Consider the following 17,023-nt stretch of genomic DNA (forward strand, 5'->3'; position numbering starts at 1 on the left):
GGGATCGGCAAGAGGCTGAGGGGAGATTCCATGATAGAATAATCCGACATGGGCTCTGGATGGAGCGGGACTCAAGGGGGAGTCTACAGTGCAAGATTCAGACATGGACACATGCAATTAACATTCAGAACCTGTCCAGCACCACAGCGAATGTTCTGACGATTGTCATCAGGTACGATTCAGTGCTAATTTACCTCTGCTGCCTATGATGGGAGTTTCTACTTACTTCCTACCCTTCTTGTTAGTGATCTCCACTGACAAAACCTTCCCTGAGAAAGATCCACATTAACCACTGGAGTTTGTGATGTGCCTCAAAGCCCATCTCCTTTGACTGGGGAGTCATCACCAGTCCCTATTCCACAACAGAACAATAATGATGACAGCACCTTTAATGTAGGAAAAGATCCCAGGCCCTTCACAGAGGTTATAACTGAAGGCTGAGCCAAAGGAGAGACTGGAAGGGTTGGCCAAACCCTTGTTCAAAGAGGTGGGTTTTAAAGAGGGTCACTGAAGAGGAGAGGGAGGGGCAGTGGAGGGTGGATTTAGAAAGGGAATTGTTGTTATCTCAGCAGCAGGGGCACTATGGGTATAATTACACTGCACCTGTTGGTCTGATGCTTGTAGCATCAGCCCAGGATCCAACCAGGCAGAACCACGTTGACATGGCTTGACTTCTGCTTGACTGAACCTTGAACTGTTAGGAGGTGGCTGGCTGCAAAAGCTTTGAAATGATAAATGTTTAGAGAGCAGAAAGGTGATAATTGCCATTCTCTAAACATTTGAATTAAAGTTCGATCTGTTTACAAAGTCTCCCGAGGAGAAGAGTCCAACAAACCTCCAAAAGGTTTTACAAACCATGCTTGTTGCTGCCCTGAACTTATGCTCCATGCAATGCCAAACCAAAGTGCTCGGAGATGACCTGCTCCGGGAGGGAGGGGAGGGAGGGGCGGTCTCACTACACTTTCCTTCCAGAGTCAAGCTCTGTCCTAACTCTCAATTTTTAGGATTAGCATGAATCTAAAATCCAACTCCTTATTTAGAAATGATAATTGTGGTTCAGATAATGCCACCCATCTCACTCATGCCACCAGTTTATACGAAGTCTATGGTGGGTGTTGTTTCTCAAGGGCCTATAGAAATAGGCCTCTACTTCCTTCTATGCTTCATTGGATGTTGTCTAACTCAGGCTCATGACTCATTCTTTCCATTGAGGAAGGTCTCTTTACCAGTTAGTCAATTCCCACCAGAAGGTATCTCCTAAAGCCTTTTGGATTGTTCCTCCGTGGCCTTGCAGACGTTACTTTTAACCTCCTTTCACTTTCAATAATGGACTAGGCTGAGGAAATCAAGCACGCCATCATTACTGACCAACTAAGCTTTGATTGCACCTTACCGCTGGGGTCACTTCACTGAGTCAAGACACTTCACTGGAGTACCTTGGGACATTTAGCCCCGTCAAGGTCACGATATCAGCTCAAGTTGTTGTTATTGGACACTGATAACCTCAGCCTTTAGCTAGGGAAAGTTTCACCGACAGATCAATGATGGAATCCCTGCAGAGATGGTCACCTGAGTCTGTTCTGTATTCATACTAACCCTAAAAGATTCTATGCACTATTTCGAAGAAGAGCAAGAGCGTTTTCCCTGGTGTCCTGGCCAATATTTATCCTTCAACCAACAACTGAACAGGTTACAAAAGCAAAATACTGCAGATGCTGGAAATCTGAAATAAAGAAAGAGAGATAATGCCGGGAGTACTCAGCAGGTCAGGAGGCATCCGTGGAGAGAGAAACAGTTAACGTTTCAGGTTGATAACCCTTCGCCAGTAAAACTCAATAAAATTTACGCAAGTAAAATAACAATAATGAAGAAAATAATGGCACTAAAGAGTGACAAATCCCCAGGACCAGATGGTTTCCATCCTAGGGTTTAAAAGAAGGTGAGCACATTGCAGATGCCCGAACTATAATCTTCCAAAGTTCTCTCGATTCAGGAACCATTCCTTTAGATTGGAAAATTGCGCATGTCACTCCGTTATTTAAGAATGGCGAGAGAGGGAAACCAGGGAATTATAGACCAGTTAGCCAAATCTGTTGTCAGGAAATTGCTAGAGTCTATAAGGATAGGGTGACTGAACACCTCGAACATTTTCAGCTGATCAGAGAGAGCCAGCATGGATTTGTGAAAGGCAGGTCATGCCTGACAAACCCGATTGAATTTTTTGAAGAGGTGACTAAAGTAGTGGGCAGGGGAATGTCTATGGATGTTATTTATATGGACTTCCAGAAGGCATTTGATAAAATTCCACATAAGTGACTGTTATCGAAGGTAGAAGCCACGGAATTGAAAGCAAATTATTGACCTGGTTAGGAAATTGGCTGAGCGGCAGGAGACAGGCAGTAGGGATAATGGGCAGGTTCTCTAATTGGCAGGATGTGACTAGTGGTGTCCCGCAGGGATCTGTGTTGGGGCCGCAACTATCCACAGTATTTGTTAACAACTTAGATGATGGCATAGAAAGTCATTTATCCAAATTTGCCGATGACACAAAGATAGGCGGCACTGTAGGTTGGGTAGATGAAAGCATAAAATTACAGAGTGATATTGACAGATTAAGTGAATGGGCAAAACTGTGGCAAATGGATTTCAATCTAGGCAAATGTGAGGTCATCCACTTTGGACCTAAAAAGGATCGACCATGGTACTTTCTAAATGGTAAAAGGCTAAAAACAGTGGAGGTCCAAAGAGACTTGAGGGGTTTAGGTACACAGATCATTAAAATGTCATGAACAGTTACAGAAAATAATCAAAAAGGCTAATGGGATGCTGGCCTTTATATCTCGAGGACTAGAATACAAGGGGGTAGAAGTTATGCTGCAGCTGTACAAAGCCCTGGTTAGACCACACCTGGAGCACTGGGAGCAGTTCTGGGCACCACACCTTAGGAAGGATATACTGGCCTTGGAGGGAGTGCAGCGTAGGTTTACAAGAATGATACCCGGACTTCAAGGGCTAAGTTACGAGGAGAGATTACACAAACTAGGGTTGTATTCTCAGGAATTTAGAAGGTTAAGGAGTGATCTGATCGAAGTTTTCAGGATATTAAGGGGAACAGATAGGGTAGATAGAGAGAAATGATTCCCATTGGTTGGAGAATCTAAGACTAGGGGGGCATTGTCTAAAAATTAGAGCCAGACCTTTCAGGAGTGAAATTAGGAAACACTTCTACACACAAAGGGTGGTAGAAGTTTGGAACTCTCTTCCGCAAAAGGCAATTGATGGTAGATCAATTGTTAATTTTAAATCTGAGATTGGTAGCTTTCTGTTAACCAAAGGTATTAATCGGAGGCGGTGTCAGCGGCGGCCAAACCGTCGCCGATTTCCCAAAAAACAAGGAGTGACATCACAGGACAGCAGGTAGGTGATTGGTTGGTGAGTATTAAGGTTTTTTTTCTCTCTAACTTAGGATAGTGGTTTAAACTAGGTGTGGGAAATTAGAACTATTAAATTTATAGCTTAACTAGTTAAACTATTTAATATAACTATAAATAATCATTCAATAAAGACTTTAACTAATTAAATAAATAATAAGGCTGGTCTAAAATAAGGCAGGGCAGGTTGCGTGTCTGGACTGCAGTATGTGGGAGTTTGTGGACAGCGAGACTGTCCCGAGATGCAGGAGATGTCTCCATCTCGAATCTCTCCGGCTCAGAGTCATTGAGCTGGAGTGCGAGTTGGAGACACTCCGACACATAAGGGAGGGGGAGGAATTTCTGGACAGTTTTATCCAGAATACAGTCACACCCCAGAGGAAAGCACAGGTTCAGGAAGGGGAGGGTGCGAGTGTTAGGGAGACGGGTAGCAGGGATTTAGGAGAGGTTGAGAAGGAGGTCCCGCAGACACTGGTCCTATCCAACAGGTACGATGTACTCACTACCTGTGAGGACAAGGAGAAAGACTGCGGGGAGGACAGCCACAATGCAGACCGAGGCACCGTGGCTCAGAAGGATGTCCAAGGTAGGGGAGAAGAGCAGAATAGAAATGTGGTAGTGATAGGGGACTCTATAATTAGGGGGATAGATAGCGTCCTCTGCAGCCAAGAATGAGAGTCCCGAAGGTTGTGTTGTCTACCCGGTGCCAGGGTAAGGGATATCTCATGGCGGCTGGAGAGGAACTTGGAAAGGGAGGGGGTAAATCCAGTTGTCGTGGTCCATGTTGGAACAAACGATATAGGTAGGAACAGGGAGGAGGTCCTGCTGAAAGAGTATCAGGAGTTAGGCTCTAAATTAAAAAGCAGGACCTCGAGGGTAATAATCTCTGGATTATTGCCTGAGCCACGTGCAAATTGGCATAGAAACAGACAGATCCGGAGAATTAACACATAGAAATATAGAAGATAGGAGCAGGAGTAGGCCATTCGGCCCCTCGAGCCTGCTCCGCCATTCAATGAGATCATGGCTGATCATCCAAATTCAGTACCCTGTCCCTGCTTTCTCCCCATATACCTTGATCCCTTTAGCCTCAAGAAATATATCCAACTCCCTCTTGAATATATTTAATGAACTGGCCTCCACCACCCTCTGTGGCAGAGAATTCCACAGGTTCACCACTCTCTGGGTGAAGAAATTCCTCCTCATTTCAGTCCTAAATGGCTTACCCCTTATCCTTAGACTATGACCCTGGTTCTGGACTCCCCGGCCATCAGAAACATCCTTCCTGCATCTAGTCTGTCCAGTCCTGTTAGAATTTTGTAGGTTTCTATGAGATCCCCTCTCAATCTTCTAAACTCCAGCGAGTATAAGCCCAATCGACCCAATCTCTCCTCATATGTCATTCCTGCCATCCCAGGTATCAGCCTGGTGAATCTTCGCTGCACTCCCTCCATGGCAAGAACGTCCTTCCTCAGGTAAGGTGACCAAAACTGCACACAATACTCAAGGTGCGGTCTCACCAAGGCCCTGTACAACTGCAGCAAGACATCCTTGTTCTTGTACTCGTGGCTAAAGGGCCGGTGTGGGAAAGAGGGGTTCCTTTTCATGGGACACTGGCACCAGTTCTGGGACAGGAAGGAGCTGTACCGATGGGACGGGCTCCACCTGAACTGGGATTCGACCCGTGTCCTAGTGGAAAGGATAAATAGGGAGGTGGCAAAGGCTTTAAACTAGGAAGACGGGGGGAGGGATCTACAAGAAACGCAACGAGCCTAAATATAAACAAAACAGGAAAAGAGAGCGTAGGAAAGAATAAAGTAAGGGAGGACATTGACAGCAAGGGAGCAGAGTTATAGAACAGGAGTCTAAAAAGATGGTTAAACATAAAGAGAGAGGAAATCCTATTGAAAATAAGTTAAACTCTCTATACAGCAATGCACACAGTGTCCATAATAAAACAGGGGAGCTGGAGGCAATCATGCATTGGAAGGAACCAGACATAGTAGGGATTACGGAGACATGGCTGCAGAAAAAATCAGGACGGGGAATTAAACATTGCAGGGTATAACATATTTAGAAAAGATAGAGAGGGAAAAAGGGGAGGTGGAGTAGCTGTACTTATTAGGGATAACAATGGCAGTAGAAAAAAGTGACGCAGATATCAGCAAGACAAAAATAGAATCCATGTGGATAGAGATAAACGATAATAAAGGTTCAATCATACTAATAGGTGTAGTCTACAGACCACCTAATAGTGGAAGGGAGGTGGGGGAAGAAATATGCAGAACAATTAGGGAAATGAATAAAAAACATAGAATAATCATCACGGGGGATTTCAACTACCCCGATATTAATTGGACAGAAGAGGTAGGTAAAGGGGATAAGGGAATGGAGTTCCTACAATGTGTGAAGAAATTTCTCCTCATCTCAGTCCTAAATGTCCTACCCCCGTATCCTGAGACTGTGACCCCTCGTTCTAGACCCCCCAGCCAGGGGAAACATCCTCCCTGCATCCAGTCTGTCTAGCCCTGTCAGAATTTTATACGTTTCAATGAGATCCCCTCTCATTCTTCTAAACTCTAGTGAATACAGGCCTAGTCGACCCGATCTCTCCTCATACGACAGTCCTGCCATCCCAGGAATCAGTCTGAATTCAGGAGAAACTTCTTCACTCAGAGAGTGGCGAGAATGTGGAACTCGCTACCACAGGGAGTGGTTGAGGCAAATAGTATAGATGCATTTAAGGGGAAGCTGGATAAACACATGAGGAATAGAAGGATCTGTTGACAGGGTGAGATGAAGAGGGGTGGGAGGAGGCTCGTGTGGAGCATAAACACTGGACCAGTTCGGCCGAATGTCCTGTTTCTGCGCAGTAGCCTCGATGTAACTCGATGAAATAGGGCAGTGAGGTCTTTTATGACCCGAGAGGGCAGATGGGGACCTCTGCTTAACGTCTCATCTGAAAGACGGCCAGCAAGGAGAGATATCATAATTCAGCATCTCCACACTGGCAAATAAAAGTTGTCCTTAAAAAAATGGTAAACCAACAAGAGGTCCTCCCCCTCGTCGTTCCTCACCCTTTGATTGCAAACAAAACACAGCCGACATATTTTGACAGCCTCAGTGTTGCCACCACATTCTCTGCAATACGACCGACAGCAATTCAGCATTTGACCTTCAAGAGTTTGTGACTTATGGGGTAGATTCTCTTGTTCCTGCACCTGGTGAATAGAGGACAATCGGCTGGGCAGGAATCCCTGCCCAATCCGGAGCCTCCCACCAATCACCTGTCCATTTAACTTAAAATGAAAGTTTCCCAGGCAATCTGATGCACCCGGGTGCTGATAAATCCAGCAAAGTGTGGTCCCCTGGGAGATAGAAACCCTCAACCTGCGGAGGGAGGTCCATCGAGCCCTCCTGTCCACAGTGTTCCCTTGGTGTGTTTCTAATCACCACGGATTCCTGTCCAGTTCCTTCTCGAAACCCATTACGGTTTCTTTTTCCACTGATAATCTGCTCCATATATTTACCACCCTTTTAGTAAACAGGTATCCCCACCCCACCCCCGCAGGTACCTGGCCGCACCCCCCTCCCCTCCCACAGGTACCTGACTCACCTGGCTCCCCCTCCCACAGGTACCTGGCCCCCCCCCCCTCCCCGGGTACCTGGCCCCCCCCCTCCTCCCCCTCCCCAGGTACCTGGCTCCCCCTCCCACAGGTACCTGGCTCCCCCCTCCCACAGGTACCTGGCTCCCCCCCCCTCCCCGGGTACCTGGCTCCCCTCCCCGCCCCCCTCCCCGGGTACCTGGCCCCCCCCTCCCCGGGTACCTGGCCCCCCCTCCCCGGGTACCTGGCCCCCCCCTCCCCGGGTACCTGGCCCCCCCCCTCCCCGGGTACCTGGCCCCCCCCCTCCCCGGGTACCTGGCCCCCTCCTCCCTCCCCGGGTACCTGGCCCCCCCCCCCTCCCCGGGTACCTGGCGCCCCCGCCCCCCTCCCCGGGTACCTGGCCCCCCCCTCCCTCCCCGGGTACCTGGCCCCCTCCTCCCTCCCCAGGTACCTGGCCCCCTCCTCCCTCCCCGGGTACCTGGCCCCCCCTCCCCGGGTACCTGGCCCCCCCTCCCACAGGTACCTGGCCCCCCCCTCCCACAGGTACCTGGCCCCCCCCTCCCACAGGTACCTGCCCCCCCCCCCACAGGTACCTGGCCCCCCCCCCCACAGGTACCTGGCCCCCCCCTCCCACAGGTACCTGGCCGCCGCACCCCCCTCCCACAGGTACCTGGCCGCCGCACCCCCCTCCCACAGGTACCTGGCCGCCGCACCCCCCTCCCACAGGTACCTGACTCACCTGGCTCCCCCTCCCACAGGTACCTGGCTCCCCCTCCCACAGGTACCTGGCTCCCCCTCCCCAGGTACCTGGCTCCCCCTCCCACAGGTACCTGGCTCCCCCTCCCACAGGTACCTGGCTCCCCCTCCCCGGGTACCTGGCTCCCCCTCCCACAGGTACCTGGCTCCCCCTCCCCGGGTACCTGGCTCCCCCTCCCACAGGTACCTGGCTCCCCCTCCCCGGGTACCTGGCTCCCCCTCCCACAGGTACCTGGCTCCCCCTCCCACAGGTACCTGGCTCATCTGTCGTGGACTTCCTGGTCCTGCGGGACATGCTGAGAGTGACTTGCTGTTGGAGTCGGAAGCTTTTGCCATCCGGCTGAAGTTGCGACCGTTTCAGCCTCTCGTCGGACGGGACGGCCAAACTGGAGTCCCGGTCGGGCAACAGGTCCCGGGCCAGCACGGTGCGGATGAAACCCTCGGGGCTGGTGGCCATTCCGGCGTCTCTCCGGGGGAAGCGAGCGGTGTGAAGTGCCGGACCCCACACCTTGTTTTGCAGCCTCTCTGCCCGCGCCCAGAGGGAAGGTGTGTCTGTGCACCAGATCGTCCCACCCAGAAAATACAAACCAAACATTGCAACACTCCCATTGCGAACTTCCTCATTGCAAACCCACAGTCTGACACACACCTGCTTCCTCTCATTTTAACTACATTTCAGATCATGCAGGTATCTGGTCCATGTTGAGTTTATCATTGCAAATCTTATTTCAATATGCGGGAAGCAGATTCAATAGTAACTTTCAAAAGGGAATTGGATAAATACTTGAAGGGGGAAAATTACAGGGCTGTGGGAAAAGAGACTTATTGGAGAGCTCTTAGAAAGAAAGACTTGCATTTCTATAGCGCCTTTCACCACTATCGGAGGTCCCAAAGCCCTTCACAGTCAATGTTGTATTTTTGAAGTGCAGTCACTGTTGTAATGTAGGAAACACAGCAGACAATTTGCACACAGCAAGCTCCCACAAACAGCAATGTGATAATGACCAGATAATCTGCTTTTAGTGATGTTGGTTGAGGGATAAATATTGGCCCCAGGACACCGGGGAGAACTCCCCTGCTCTTCTTCGAAATAGTGGCCGTGGGATCTTTTACGTCCACCTGAGAAAGCAGACGGGGCCTCGGTTTAACGTCGCACCCGAAAGACGGCACCTCCGACAGTGGGGCGCTCCTTCAGTACTGCCTCTCCGACAGTGGGGTGCTCCCTCAGTACTGCCTCTCCGACAGTGCGGCGCTCCCTCAGTACGGCGCTCCCTCAGTACTGCCCCTCTGACATTGGGGCACTCCTTCAGTACTGCCCCTCCGACATTGGGGCACTCCCTCAGCACTGCCCCTCTGACAGTGCAGCACTCCCTCAGTACGGCCCCTCCGACAGTGCAGCACTCCCTCAGTACGGCCCCTCCGACAGTACGGCGTTCCCTCAGAACTGCCGCTCAGACAGTGCGGCGCTCCCTCAGTACTGCCCCTCCGACAGTACAGCTCTCCCTCAGTACTGACCCTCCGACAGTGCAGCACTCCCTCAGCACTGCCCCTCCGACAGTGCAGCACTCCCTCAGTACTGCCCCTCCGACAGTACAGCTCTCCCTCAGTACTGACCCTCCGACAGTGCAGCACTCCCTCAGCACTGCCCCTCCGACAGTGCAGCACTCCCTCAGTACTGACCCTCTGACAGTACAGCTCTCCCTCAGTACTGACCCTCTGACAGTGCGGCGCTCCCTCAGTACTGCCCCTCCGACAGTACAGCTCTCCCTCAGTACTGACCCTCCGACAGTGCAGCACTCCCTCAGCACTGCCCCTCCGACAGTGCAGCACTCCCTCAGTACTGCCCCTCCGACAGTACAGCTCTCCCTCAGTACTGACCCTCCGACAGTGCAGCACTCCCTCAGCACTGCCCCTCCGACAGTGCAGCACTCCCTCAGTACTGACCCTCTGACAGTACAGCTCTCCCTCAGTACTGACCCTCTGACAGTGCAGCGCTCCCTCAGTACGGCCCCTCTGACAGTACAGCTCTCCCTCAGTACTGCCCCTCCGACAGTGCGGCGCTCCCTCAGTACTGCCCCTCCGACAGTGCAGCACTCCCCCAGCACTGCCCCTCCGACAGTGCAGCACTCCCTCAGTACTGCCCCTCCGACATTGGGGTGCTCCCTCAGTACTGCCCCTCCGACAGTGCGGCGCTCCCTCAATACTGCCCCTCCGACAGTGCGGCGCTCCCTCAGTACCGCCCCTCCAACAGTGCGGTGCTCCCTCAGTACCGCCCCTCCGACAGTGCGGCGCTCCCTCAGTACTGCCCCTCCGACAGTGCAGCGCTTCCTCAGTACTGCCCCTCCGACACTCCCTCAGTACTGCACTGGGCGTGTCAGCCTGGATGTTTGTGCTCAAGTCCCTGGAGCGGGACTCGAACCCACAACCTGCTGACTCAGAGGCGAGGGTGCTGCCCACTGAGCCACAGCTGACGCTGTATATTTCAATATGCGCTGCCTGAAAGGCCGGTGGAAGCAGATTCAATAGTAACTTTCAAAAGGAAATTGGATAAATACTTGAAGGGGAAAAGTTACAGGGCTCTGGGGAAAGAGCAGGGGAGTGGGATTAATTGGAGAGCTCTACCAAAGAGCCGGCACAGACACGATGGGCCGAATGGCCTCCTCCTGTGCTGTCTGTTTCATTGGGTGAGGGTTGTCAGCCGACTATCAGCTGCCGGGTTACTTTTTACTCCAGAGACTGTTTGGCAAACCTGGCCTCGATCTATCCGTGCTCGAAACGTGCTGCCTTTGTGGAGTAATCTGGAGAGAGAGTTCGGGACACACAAAACATTCAGGGGAAATTCCCAGAGGGTATTGAATGTAGGAAACAGGCCCTATACTCGTAGATAAGTGTGACTACAGTTACAGTGTGGAGAACAGGAATGTAAACACACAATTAGGTTGATAGCAGATTTAAAAAAAAATATTTACCATGCGTCACTGGCAAGGCCTGCATTCATTGCCCATCTGATGTGTTCGAACAGATTCAATAACCTGTGCGATGGATTTTAAGGTACAGAGAACATGTGCAATGTTGGAAATAGATATTCTTTCAAATTCAGAATCCCCCAAGATCTCTGTAACCTCCTCCAGCCCTACAACCCTCCGAGATCTCTGTAACCTCCTGCAGCCCCACAACCCTCCGAGATCTCCACCCTCCTCCAGCCCCACAACCCTCCGAGATCTCTGTAGCCTCCTCCAGCCCTACAACCCTCCGAGATCTCTGCTCAGTGGTGACCCCCAGGATGTTGATGGTGGGGGATTCGGCGATGGTAATGCCGTTGAATGTCAAGGAGCGGTGGTTAGACTCTCGCTTGTTGGAGATGGTCATTGCCTAGCACTTGTGTGGGGCGAATGCAGCCCAAGCCGGAATGTTATCCAGGTCTTGCTGCATGTGGGCATGGATTGCATTTCTGTAGGTGCTATGTGACGGGTTAACAGCTGTGTAAAATGATCTTCATTTATATAACAACAGCAACAACAACAACAACTTGTATTTATATAGCGCCTTTACCGTTGTAAAACACCTCAAGTTGCTTCACAGGAGTATTATAAAACAAAATTTGACATCGAGCCACATAAGGCAATATTAGGACAGGTGATCAAAAGCTTGATCAAAGAGGCAGGTTTTAAGCAGTGTCTTAGAGGAGGAGAGAGAGAATTGGAGAGGTTTAGGGAGGGAATTCCAGAGCTTAGGGACTCGGCAGCTGAAGGCTCGGCCGCCAGTGGAGAGGTGAAGGAAGTGGGGGATGTGCAAGGGGCCAGAATTGGAGGAGCGCAGAGATCTCGGAGGGTTGTAGGGCTGGAGATTGATACAGAGATAGGGGCCATGGAGGGATTTGAACAGGAGGATGAGAATTTTAAATTGGAAGCATTGGGTGACTGGGAGCCAATGTAGGCCAACGAGCACAAGGGTGACGGGTGAACGGGGTGGCGCAGGATAGAATACGGGCAGCAGGATCGGTGTACGAGTGCTTTGAACATCTGTGTATGTATTTTGCTGATCAGAAGTTCCATTGCACAATGTGTCGGAATCAAAAGATTGGGTAAATGTTAGCATAGAATGGGAATTTAGTTTGACGTTTCCCACTTTAGAAATAAGGGGCTAGATTTTCAGTTGCTTGCGCCAGCAGTTAGCGCCTTAAGAGAAGTGATTTTCGGGCGCTATGCGTGTAGCGCCTGGGCGCAGCGCAGTTTGCGCCCCGCCCCAAATTAAGTTGCCCGTTAGCGCCGGCGCAAAGTTCAGCGGCCGCCCGGATGCGCGCGCAGAAAATGACGTCACATCCTCGTGCAACGCCCTTTGGCCGCCCCGAATCCAAACTTCAGTCGGACCGCCCGATTGTGCGGCTGGCGTCCAGTGCGTTTGTAAAATGGAACGCAACACACCCTGGGGAGCGCAAATTAAAGGGCCCTCCTCCTGCACTATAATGGAAGGAACCAGTGTGTTGTGAATGGTGTATTTATGTTTCCGGACACCACCACCACCACCTCCTCCTCCTCCTCCTCCTCCTCCTCCTCCTCCTCCTCCTTCTCCTCCTCCTCATCCTCGTTTCCCCCCCAGACTCTGCCTTTGAAAAAAAACACATGCACCCTTCCCCTTTAAGAGCTCACTGGCACCAGAGTGTCTACCGTGCGCTGCACCCGAGCTCGGGTGTTGCGCTCTGCACCGCCGGCTTAGCGCCTAAAGATAGTAGTGGAACGCCTCTTTTAGCACTCCACCAACCTCTTAGGGCGAAGCCACTGAATTTCCGGCAACGGGGCGCTACTTTGGGGCGAGCGCTAACTTCGGGCGGGCGCTAAGGTTAGCGCCCCATAACTGTCTATACTGAAAATCTAGCCCAAGGGCTTTAACCTCTCCACATTTTGTTTATCTTACGCTAATGGCTTCAGTTTTCTGCTGGGTGCTTTTTTTCAATAGAATTTAATTAACCTTACTCTCAGAAACCCTCCCAGTCAGGTCACGCCTACAGTGCTGCTGAATTTCTGCCTCTGAAGTGACTTAACATCCACTTAATTAGCCAATGAATGCTAACCCAGCAGGTTGCTGTAGAGAATTGAGCAGCGCAGTGAGTTTACACGTCCTGAATTAGTCGCACGGTGATTACCAGTTTTTGAAAACTGATTTTCAGATTGGTGGTAGCAGAATCAAACTCTTTGCACAGGGAGTGGTTGAGGTGAATAGCAGAGATGTCTTTAAGGGGGAAGCTGGATAAGTATATGAGGGAGAAAGTAATCGAAGGATATTGCTGATAGGGTGAGATGAAGAGGGGTGGGAGGAGGCTGGTGTGGAGCAGACACACCCTGATAGACCAGTTGGACGAATGGCCTGTTTCTGTGCTGTAACTATCCCATCTGCCTTCGAGCATTTTCTGTCCTAGTTTCGGGTTTCCAGCATCTGCAGTATTCTGCATCTGGTAAATTCATTGGCTGCTTTCCACTAGGCCCAAAATGTTAAGCGAATGTTGGGATTGTGACACCAGGTGAAAGATGAGGTGTAACTGCACTCATGTGTTACATCGTTGAACTGGTGTCACTCAAGCCTTGACAATTGATGCCGAGGAATGCACACCTCGCGTCTGGACAAGCTCAGAATAAAATGATGACTTGTACAAACTGAAATATGCAGAGGGAAGAGTTGCCGAGTGTTTCAGCTCGATCACTGGTAGAACAGGAGGCGTGTTTACAAACTAAATTTCAATGGCCGCGCAGCTTCATGGTAAAGAGCGAGTGGGATTTTAATGAATTTATCCAGTAATTTGCCACAATAGGTAAAATAGTGTTCTGGAACATAGGAAGAAACATAGGGACGGGAGGAGGCCATTCAGCCCCTCGAGCCTGTTCCGCCATTCAATTAGATCAGGGCTGATCTGTACCTTAACCCCATTTACCCGCCTTGGTTCCATAACCCTTAATAACCTTGCCCAACAAAAATCTATCAATCTCAGTGTTGAAATTTTCAATTGACCCCCAACCTCAACAGCGTTTTGGGGGGAGAGGGTTCCAGATTTCCACCACCCTTTGTGTGAGGAAGTGCTTCCTGACATCACCCCTGAACGGCCTGGCTCTAATTTTAAGGTTCTGCCCCCTTCTTCTGGACTCCCCCCACCAGAGGAAATAGTTTCTCTCTATCTACCTGATCACCTCCATTATTCATTTTAAACACCTCAATCACCCCTTAATCTTCTAAACTCGGGACTACAAGCCCAGTCTGTGCAACCTGTCCTCATAATTTAACCCTTTTTGCCCCGGTATTATTCTGGTGAATCTGCGCCAAACCCCCTCCGAGGCCAATATAACCTTCCTGAGGTGCGGGGCCCGGGACTGAACGCAGTGTCCAGATGGGGTCTGACCAGAGCTTTATATAACTGTAACATAACTTCCACCCCTTTTGTATTCCAGCCCCTTTGATAACTGTTGTAGGCATGTGTTGCCGATTCGGCCATGGTTTGGGTATGTGGTGCAGTGGTTATGATACAGCACTAGTAAGCTAGAAGCCATGAGTTGAAATAGGTCACCATGGCAAATTGTCAAATTAATTTGTGGACTGTAGTCTGTCAGATTGTCGTAAAAACCAAACTGGTTCACTAACATCCTTCAGAGAAGGAACCCAACCAACCGAGTCTAGCCTCGAGATTCCAGTCCCACACAATGTGATTGGCTCCCTAATGTGATGGGGTTGGGCAATAAATGTGGTGATACCAAGATGCCAAGAACACAAAGAAAAAGGACAAAACTGTAATAAGGGAAGCATCTTGAATGAAAGATTGGGCCTATACTCTCTGGAGTTTAGAAGAATGAGAGGGGATCTCATTGAAACATATAAGATTCTGAGGGGGATTGACAGGGTAGATGCTGAGAGGTTGTTTCCCCCTGGCTGGAGAGTCTAGAACCAGGGGTCACAGTCTCAGGATAAGGGGTCGGCCATTCAAGACTGAGGTGAGGAGGAATTTCTTCACTCAGGGCTGTGAATCTTTGGAATTCTCTACCCCAGAGGGCTGTGGATGTCAATCGTTAAGAATATTCAAGACTGAGACTGCAAAGAGACCTGGGTGTTCTTGTGCACCAGTCGCTGAAGGTAAGCATGCAGGTGCAGCAGGCGGTTAAGAAGGCAAATGGTATGTTGGCCTTCGTAGCAAGAGGGTTCGAGTACAGGAACAAGGATGTCTTGCTACAGTTGTACAGGGCCTTGGTGAGACCGCACCTTGAGTATTGTGTGCAGTTTTGGTCGCCTTACCTGAGGAAGGACGTTCTTGCCATGGAAGGAGTGCAGCGAAGATTCACCAGGCTGATACCTGGGACGGCAGGAATGACGTATGAGGAGAGATTGTGTCGATTGGGCTTATACTCACTGGAGTTTAGAAGATTGAGAGGGGATCTCATCGAAACTTATAAAATTCTGTCAGGCCTGGACAGACTAGATGCAGGAAGGATGTTTATGATGGCCGGGGAGTCCAGAACCAGGGGTCATAGGCTAAGGATAAGGGGTAAGCCATTTAGGACTGAAATGAGGAGGAATTTCTTCACCCAGAGAGTGGTGAACCTGTGGAATTCTCTGCCACAGAGGGCGGTGGAGGCCAGTTCATTAAATATATTCAAAAAAGAGTTGGATATATTTCTTAAGGCTAAAGGGATCAAGGGATATGGGGAGAAGGCAGGGACAGGGTACTGAATTTGGATGATCAGCCATGATCTCATTGAATGGCGGAGCAGGCTCGAAGGGCCGAATGGCCTACTCCTGCTCCTATCTTCTCTGTTTCTATAAATTTTTGGACTCTAGTGGAATCAAGGGCTATGGAGATCAGGCGGGAAAGTGGAGTTGAGGTCGATCATCAGCCATGATCTTACTGAATGGCGGAGCAGGCTCAAGGGGCCGTATGGCCGACTCCTGCTCCTAATACTGTGGAGAATGAATTCCTGGAGTGTGTTCGAGATGGCTTTTTAGACCAGTACGTTGAGGAGCCAACTAGGGAACAGGCTATCCTAGATTGGGTATTATGCAATGAGAAGGTTGTGCGGGGTCCTTTCAGGAAGAGTGACCATAACATGATAGAATTCTTCATTAAAATGGAAAGTGAAGAAGTCCAATCCGAAACTAGGGTCCTAAATCTAAACAAAGGAAATTACGATGGTATGAGGAGTGAGTTGGCTATGATAGATTGGGGAGCTTCATTAAAAGGCATGACGGTGGATAGGCAATGGCTAACATTTAAGGAACGAATGCATGAATTGCAACAGTTATACATTCCTTTCTGGTGCAAAAACACAAAAGGAAAAGCGGCCCAACCATGGCTAACAAAAGAACTTAAGGATAGTATTAGATCAAAAGAGGAGTCATATAAAGTTGCCAGAAAAAGTAGCAAGCCTGAGGATTGGGAGCAGTTTAGAGTTCAGCAAAAAAGGACCAAGAGAGTGATTAAGAGGGGAAGAATAGAGTATGAGAGTAAAATTGGAAGGAACATAAAAGCGGATTGTAAAAGCTTCTACAAATATGTAAAAAGAAAAAGATTAGTGAAGACAAATGTAGGTCCCTTACAGTCAGAAACGGGAGAATTTATAATGGGGAAAAAGGAAATGGCAGAGCAATTAAACAAATACTTTGGTTCTGTCTTCATGGAAGAGGACACAAATAACTTCCTAGAAATGCTAAGGAACCAAAGGTCTAGTGAGAAGGAGAAATTAAAGGGAATTAGTATTAACAAAAAAATAGTGCTGGAGAAATTAATGGGACTGAAAGCTGATAAATCCCATGGGCCCGATAATCTGCATCCCAGAGTAGTAAAAGAGGTAGCCATGGAAATAGTGGATGCATTGGTTGTCATCTTCCAAAATTCTATAGATTATGGAACAGTTCCTACAGATTGGAGGGTGGCAAATGTAACCCCACTATTTAAAAAGGAGGGAGAGAGAAAACAGGGAACTACAGACCGGTCAGCCTAACATCAGTAGCAGGGAAAATGCTAGAGTCTATTATAAAGGATGTGATAACAGGACACTTCAAAAATATCAACGGGATTAGACAAAGTCAACATGGATTTATGAAAGGGAAATCGTGTTTGACAAACCTACTGGAGTTTTTTGAGGATGTAACTTGTAGAATAGATAAGGGAGAACCAGTGGATGTGGTGTATTTGGATTTTCAGAAGGCCTTTGATAAAGTCCCACATAAGAGGTAAGTGTGCAAAATTAAGGCACA

At 49.5% G+C, this 17,023-nt stretch overlaps 1 protein-coding gene across 1 annotated transcript in view; it reads right to left on the minus strand.

The window, feature by feature from the left end:
* Positions 1-8,266, minus strand: part of LOC147106465 (plakophilin-2-like) — a 77,894-nt gene extending 69,628 nt beyond the window's left edge. The window contains exon 1 of the mRNA XM_086009666.1: positions 8,048-8,266. Within this exon, the coding sequence (XP_085865792.1) occupies positions 8,048-8,249 (202 nt within the window). The 5' untranslated portion in view covers positions 8,250-8,266. The remainder of the gene's footprint in view (positions 1-8,047) is intronic.
* Between the last annotated feature and the right edge of the window lie 8,757 nt (positions 8,267-17,023).

The sequence above is a fragment of the Somniosus microcephalus genome, chromosome 16 (genome assembly GCF_052327205.1).
Source record: "Somniosus microcephalus isolate GS21.2 chromosome 16, FLI_Smic_1.0, whole genome shotgun sequence".
In the NCBI taxonomy this organism is placed as follows: Eukaryota; Metazoa; Chordata; class Chondrichthyes; order Squaliformes; family Somniosidae; genus Somniosus; species Somniosus microcephalus.